This window comes from Aedes aegypti, unplaced genomic scaffold (assembly GCF_002204515.2).
Source record: "Aedes aegypti strain LVP_AGWG unplaced genomic scaffold, AaegL5.0 Primary Assembly AGWG_AaegL5_hic_scaff_28_PBJ_arrow, whole genome shotgun sequence".
NCBI lineage: Eukaryota > Metazoa > Arthropoda > Insecta > Diptera > Culicidae > Aedes > Aedes aegypti.
The window spans coordinates 50,828-58,674 of NW_018735949.1; the positions used below are offsets into that span (position 1 = coordinate 50,828).

The 7,847-nt window shown below is 36.4% G+C and overlaps 1 protein-coding gene across 1 annotated transcript; it reads right to left on the reverse strand.

Annotated features, from left to right (window-relative positions):
• Window positions 1-3,106: 3,106 nt before the first annotated feature.
• LOC110681047 (asparagine-rich protein-like) lies at window positions 3,107-4,370 on the reverse strand (the record flags this gene model as incomplete). The annotated part of the gene is made up of 2 exons (XM_021856813.1): window positions 3,107-3,709; window positions 3,775-4,370. Coding segments are annotated over 2 exons (1,199 nt in total), but the record flags the coding sequence as incomplete, so codon positions are not given.
• Window positions 4,371-7,847: the final 3,477 nt, after the last annotated feature.

Consider the following 7,847-nt stretch of genomic DNA (forward strand, 5'->3'; position numbering starts at 1 on the left):
TAGCATTTTGAGGCCAATATTATACAATATTTTCACATCAGACTACTTCTCCTAATGCTTCCAGAACTTAACCTATAATATTCCCACATAAAGCTCACAAATATGGAACCGTAAAATTCAACTTATTGTCATCTGAATCCACATGTTTGTCTAGCTATTGTCCTTCTAAAGCGAATTACTATTCACCGAAATGACATTGGATCTCAACTTACATGTGTAACAATGGCAAACATCAACCCATCAGCTGTGATAAATGTGTAAAAAACTTGTTCATTGGCTGAGCTCCGACATTAGGACTTTGTTGATCAAATATTGAATATTTGGGAACGCACCGACAGAATTTCGGCGGCAGAAAGCTACAGTGTGGGAGTCTTTCTATGCTCGAATCTCATTCCGCTTGACTAAGTGCGGCAAAGCGGAGCGGTACGAAACAAAGTCAAACTCTACCCAACAAAGTGCAGACCACAGTCAGAGAACGAAGAACGGCTGCTGGTAGCAGCACCAAATTCATGACGGCATCGTCGAAGACTACGACAATGCACAATGGTCGGGCTCCGTACAAAAAGTGGCCAGAACTATCAAAAATGATTTTAATTTTGTAACTCCCTCGACTGTTTGTCACTGTAAACTGGCTTAAGTCAAAAGCCCTATGATAATCAAAGAAAATGCATATTATAGAAATGGAATATTTCACTAGTTTTCCAAGCAAAATTTATGTTTTCAATCAATTGCAGGATCGATTTTTGGACACGATCAAAGCAAGCGAAGAAAAACATCGTATCTGTATCGGTCCATGATCAATGTTTCGCAAGTTGTAACAAGCTTGATAAGTCACAGCAGCGCATGAAAGCTCCAAAGAGAGAGAGAGAGAGCGATGATAAAGCTCATTTCTCTCGATTTTTGATTATCGAGGGTAGGTGTTTCATATGACAGGCGTGACAAACAATCTTAAAACATTCGATAGCAAAAGTATTACTCAGGTTTGGAGCTTGTTACAAAGGGTTTTATCATCCACTTTTATATCTCCGATCTAAGCAGAGCTGTAGAAGAAAAGGATAAAAAGACTTTCATGGTGTGCTGCAGATCATGATTGTTACAGAGAGCGATCAGTGAGATATACTCTCAATTTTCTCAAAATTTAACCCCCAATTTTCAATATATCCCTTGAAAAATCATATACAGTTCAAAACTGTTACGTATTTGTGGAACACAGCAAAAATACAAAATATCATGCAGATTAAATATTTCTTCGATTAATTCGATAAAAATACTTTTGGCCAACTACTTCATTCTTTTCGACCATTGTCCACTAGGCCCACCAAGAGGACTGTGCCGAAACAGAAACCGAAAAGGCGAGAAGAAGTGATTTGGGTCGTCGTCGTTTAGGAAGGGTCCCAACAGACAAAAAAAACGGACATCGGACAGTGTTTTCGTTTGCTCGTCTCTCTCCGCAGCTCCGCAGGATACAGAAGCTCTTGTGAGTGCGTGCGGTTATTGGAAGGTTCGAATCAAAACACTGCTCATGGGTGGCCTTGCCCTGCTCAGTGAGAAACCATCGCTTCTAAATAGCTCGTTAAATACCGAGTGGGCACGTGGTGACGTCGATGGCGAGTGGGAAAAAGGTGGGATGTTTATTTGTGAAATTCATACCTGGTGTTTGGGAGGGGAGCGAGGAAGGAATCCGTCGAGAAGGAAGACTAGTTCACATGCTGCCGGTCTGGGGGACGTAAGTGGAATCTTACAAATTTTGTAAAAAAAAAAAGATTTCGTTAAATATTTGTATGGGATGAACATGGGGCCATCCTTAGCCGAGTGGTCAAAGTCCTCGGCTACAAAGCAAACCATGCTGAAGGTGTTCGATTCTCAGTCGGTGCAGGATCTTTTCATAATGGAAATTTCCTTGACTTCCCTGGGCGCGATTAGCAAATGCGAAAATGGCAACTTTGTCCAAGAAAGCTCTCAGTTAATAACTGTGGAAGTGCTTATTGAACTCTTAGCTGAGAGCCGACATTGTCCCAGTGATACCAAGAAAAAGAAGAAGAAAGTTTCAGTGTGAGCTTGACGACTAATGGAATCATATTTCCAGAAAATGTGGCATTTGACAATGTTAATTATTCACCAAACCAATATATGGCATCCAAATATGTTTGACATTAAACACGAATCCCGTTTGCCTTTGATGATCCCGTCGGGGCTCATCTGTTCCCTGTAAAACTTTCTCGCTGGAAGAGTCAATCGACATGAATCACATGTGCAACTGACTGACATCGATCCACTGGAGTTGATACAAAGTAGCAGAGGAACGATCCGAATCGAAAGATGATGGTACGCTGATGTCATAATCCAGTGATGCAGAAAATGAATCACACCACGCCAACCATCCATCGGATCGTCGTCGTCGTCGTTCTCATCGTGCAGCGAGCACCAAGTGGATTTAAAGCGATGATATTCACACATGGGACGGCTCCTGCCTTGGCGGCCTCGGAAACTGCAATGTGAGAACTCTGATTTGTAGTGCACAATCTGGAAATGATTAGAAACAATACTGAAGTGATTGCTTTCCATCTCCAATGCGTTCGAGTGGGAAACATATCAGTGTCGAAAATCAGCTGTGATGTGCTTGATTACCATTTTGGGGTTTATGGTGCACATTGGAAGCATTGATGGAATTTTTGGAGTTTTGACACTATGAATTGTACTGTCGTAATAACGTCTGAGTTACAGCTGGATTCAGAGTCAGATTCAGACTAAGATTCAAAGTCAGATTCAAAGTCCGATTCAAAGCCTGATTCAGAGTCAGATTAAAAGTCCGATTCGTAGTCAAATTCGGAATCAAAGTCAGATCCAGGCTCAGTCAAACTTTGAATCTGATTCTGAGTCAAAATCAGAGTCAGATTTAAAGTCAGGTTCATAAACAAATTCAGAGTAAAAGTCAGATTCAGACACAAATGCAGATTCAGATTTAAATTCAGATTCATACTCAGATTAAGAGTCAGCTTCAGAATCAGATTTAAAATCAGTTTCAGTCTCAGATTCAGAATCAGATTTCGACTCAGGTTCAGACTCAGATTCAGACACAAATTCAGTCTCAGATTTAGGTTTAGATTCAGACTAGATTTAGACTCAGATTCAGATTCAGACTCAGATTCAGACACATATTCAGATTTTGATTCAGACTCAGATTCAAAATCACACTCAGAGTCAAATTCTGAGTCAGATTAAGAATCAGATTCAGAGTCAGCTTCAGGGTCAGATTCATACTCAGGTTCAGACTCAGATTCAGACTCAGATTCAGATTCAGAGTCAGACTCAGGGCCAGGTTCAGACTCAGATTTAGAGTCAGAATCAGAGTCAAATTCTGAGTTAGATTAAGGATCAGATTCAAAGTCAGCTTCAGGGTCAGATTCATACTCAGGTTCAGACTCTGATTCAAACTCAGATTCAGACTCAGATTCAGACTCAGATTCAGATTCAGACTCAGATTCAGACACGTATTCAGATTTAAATTCAGATTCAGATTCGAGCCCAGATTCAGACTCAGATTCAGACTCAGATTTAGACTCAGATTCAGAGTCAGATTCAAACCCTGATTCAGAGTCAGATTCAGAGTCAGATTCGTAGTCAAATTCAGAGCCAAAGTCAGATTCAGCCTCAGATTCGGAATCAGATTCGACTCAGAGTCAGATTCAGATTCAGACTCAGATTCAGACTCAGATTCGAACTCAGATTCAGACTCAGATCCAGAGTCAGATTCATATTCCGATTCAGACTCACATTCAAGCTCAGATTCAGATTCAGACTCAGGTTCAAGGTCAGACTTAGGGACAGGTTCAGAGTCAGACTCAGAGTTAAATTCTGAGTCAGATTAAAGATCAGATTCAGATTCAGATTCATACTCAGATTCAGATTCACATTCAGATACAGACTCACATTCAAGCTCAGATTCAGGCTCAGATTCAGACTCAGATTCAGACACGTATTCAGATTTAAATTCCGATTCAGATTCAGATTCGAGCCCAGATTCAGACTCAGATTCAGGCCCAGATTCAGACTAGGATTCAGAGTCAGATTCATATTCAGATTCAAACCCAGATTCATATTCAGATTCAAACCCAGATTCAGACTCAGATTCAGACTCAGATTTAGACTCAGATTCAGAGTCAGATTCAAAACCTGATTCAGAGCCAGATTTGTAGTCAAATTCAGAGCCAAAGTCAGATTCAGCCTCAGAATCGGAATCAGATTCGACTCAGAGTCAGATTCAGATTCAGACTCAGATTCAGACTCAGATTCAGAGTCAGATTCATATTCCGATTCAGACTCTGATTTGAACTCATATTCGGACTCAGATTCAGAGTCAGATCCAAAACCTGATTCAGAGTCAGATTCAGAGTCAGATTCGTAGTCAAATTCAGAGCCAAAGTCAGATTCAGACTCAGATTCGGAATCAGATTCGGCTCAGAATCAGATTCAGATTCAGACTCAGATTCGAACTCAGATTCAGACTCAGATTCAGCTCTGATTCAGATTCAGATTCAGACTCAGATTCAGACTCAGATTCAGACTCAGATTCAGACTCAGATTCAGACTCAGATTTAGATTCAGAGATTCGGATTCAGATATTCAGATTCAGAAATTCAGATTCAAAGATTTAGTTTTAGAGATTTAAATTCAGAGGTTCAGATTCAGATATTCAGATTAAGAGATTCATATTTAGATTCGGATTTAGATATTCAGATTTGAAGATTTAGATTCAGTGATTGCAATTCAGAGATTCAGATTTAGAGCAGTTTCAGATTCAGAAAAGCAGATTCCGAGATTCAGATTGAGATTTCGAGAATCAATTTCAGAGATTCATATTTGGTGATTGAGTTTCAAGTTCAAGGATTCAGGGGTTCTAATTCAAATTCAGAAATTTTGACTTCTTACTTCTGACTTTTGACTTCTTACTTCTTATTTCTGGTTTTTGACTTCTGATTTCTGATTTATGAATTCTGACTTCTGACATCTGACTTATGATTTGTGATTTCCAGGGCTGTTACAAAAATCTTAAAATCGTATCCGCGGAAATCGCGACTTCAGAAATTATATCCGCGCCTAGGAACTCCAATCCACGCCTAAAAAAATCTGCTTCATTGACATATCTACTACTCATTATAAAAAATGCGTAAACGTGCTAGATCAAAATTTAGTTTTTAATGGTACTAAGTGATTATTCTCGCCTTATCTTAAAGTATCTACAATTAAGCAAGACAAGTTGGTATACGGATTTCTGTCAACACTAAGGGTAGAGTTAAATTATGAAATATATTTAATTTACTCCAGTTGCGCCAATAGACAGGAATAAAGGTAAAAACGAAAAAAAAAAACAATAATTTGAGTTTTTCATGGAGAAAATCGTATTCAACATTATCACTCAAAATTTATTTGTCATCATCATTTCAATATATTTTTCATAGAAAATCGTGCAATTTAATAAATGGTAGTGTCACTACAAGCAGAGAGGAGGCCTAGTTTGCAACTATACATAGGGGGAGATCCCCCAGTACCGGACACTTAAGCCACTAAATTCATAATTGGAAAACTATTGATTTAATGGGTTCGTGTTACCCATTTATGATAAATATTATCATTTTTATAGCGTACAAAAATAAGTTTGAAAATATAAATATGAATTATGACCATGCATTTGGATGATGTAGTTTAGTACCAAATTGATCGATCTTGAAAAGTGGCACCCAATACCGGACACGATTTGGAAATGCCTCGAATTCGGCAAATTTGAACATCATTGAATGTGTACACTATAGGAATAGTTTATAATTACCAATTCAATGCATTTGCAACATTTACAAGAATAACTTGAGTTTTTCTTAGTTTGCAAGATGCCTATCAAAAACCTCTTCCATGTATGATGAAAAATAGCACATTGTACGATATTGTTCTGAATGTTCATTCTTCTTAATTTTATTGCATGTTTTATACCTTGATCGACGTAACCCATGAAAAATGAAAGTATTTTGAGACACTGACGGAATAATTACAAAGATATCATATAACAAATCAAGCTATCCGAAACTGAGGGACAGGAGGTGCTTAACGAAAATTGTAATTTGTCCATATTTAGTTCAATTATGATACAAAATACATTCATACTATCAAATAAGGATTATGTTCGATCATGATTGCGTGATCCAAAGTATTTTTTTGTCATTCAAAATAATTACTAAATATGCTCGAAATTAAGAGAATACGTGAATTTTTTAAAGAATTTCAAACTTTTCTACATTTTTAAAAAGGCATGCATATTTCAAGGATGTGTTATTCTACGCAAACATTAGTCTACATAAAAGCTTTCTTTTCTACTAATACACCATCTTGATTGGACCATGATTTCTCAATGTTTCGACTTTGTCCGGTATTGGGTGCTGTCCGGCACTGGGGGATCTCCCCCTAACACAATTCGATATGATCTTTGCATACAATAGGAGATGCAAAATGTGATTATCAATGATAATATAAAAAGAAAAACACTCACGGTAATTTTACATTGTCAATTAGAAGCATACAAAACCTTAAATTGCTATTTAAATTTCGATTTTTTTTCTCTCATCTAACTTTACACTATATTTTGAGTGGTGATGTTATCGAGAGGGAAAAGATTGCCATTAATAAGATTAGATCACAAATACTGTACTTTTTAAATTTTTCATGAAATACATGTATAGGCAAACTCCATCATATTATTTAAAAAAATATTGTTTTTGTTTTTTATGAGATGAGGGCAGTTAAACAATAAGTTTGAATTGCATGCCATTCATTGTATGAAAACTGTTTATATTTTTTATAAAACTCAATCAATTTGAGGTAAAAATACAAGATTGTTCTGATAATTTAATATTTTCAACATATTTCTGTTTTGATGAAAATTGTTACATTTGTTTTATTTTAGTAATATTCATTAGTCATCGACAGTACATTGGATTATACATTTGAATCTCTCGACGTTTGACACAAAATGTCCAACTCTACAGGGCAGATCTGAACCACCTTTCAATCAATCTTGATGAAATTTTAACAAGACCCTTTTTATGTATATATTAAAACAAATTAAATTCAAAAATTTTAACAATAAAAAAACTATGAAATTTTATTTATTGAAATGATTTGTAAATTACTCAGTTTAATTATGGGGAGCTTACTATTTTCCACAAAGTAATAAAAATATAATGTTCAGAATAATAGTAGTGAATGCCGATTTTCATACAAAATTCTCTATTTTTTCATGGTGTCACTTTGTTTTCCTATGATCAACGCATGAAATTTTGACAGAGAACTCTAAATATCTCTTTAATTTCCTTATCACAAAATTCTTCATAGTCCTGCACACTTAGAAAAAGGTAACATTACGTACGCAACGTAAATTTTATGGCATTAAAACTTAAAAATACGTCATTCTTGTAAACTTACGACCAACGTGACTGCAAACAGTTGTGATTCGAATAATATTCAGTCCATTGTGACGGAAAATTACGTCGATTTTGACTTAGATTCACGTCATTTTACTTACTTCAATATGTCGGGAACATATGACGTAAATTTCAAAGATTTTTTCAAAGTGTTTGGTTGAAAAGTTAAGCATCAGATGCAGGGTGGCTACCAAATATCCATTTTGAAATTTCCCGGTATACTTTTCAAAATTTTCCCGGTTTTTCATAAAGGGGCCCAAACGCAAAATGGGGACAATTTGGTCGGTTTTTAAATCGCATAAACTAAAAATTCTTGTTCATGCTTTCAACGGAAATTTTAGGTAATTTTTCTGTCAAATAGGAAAAATAACAATAATT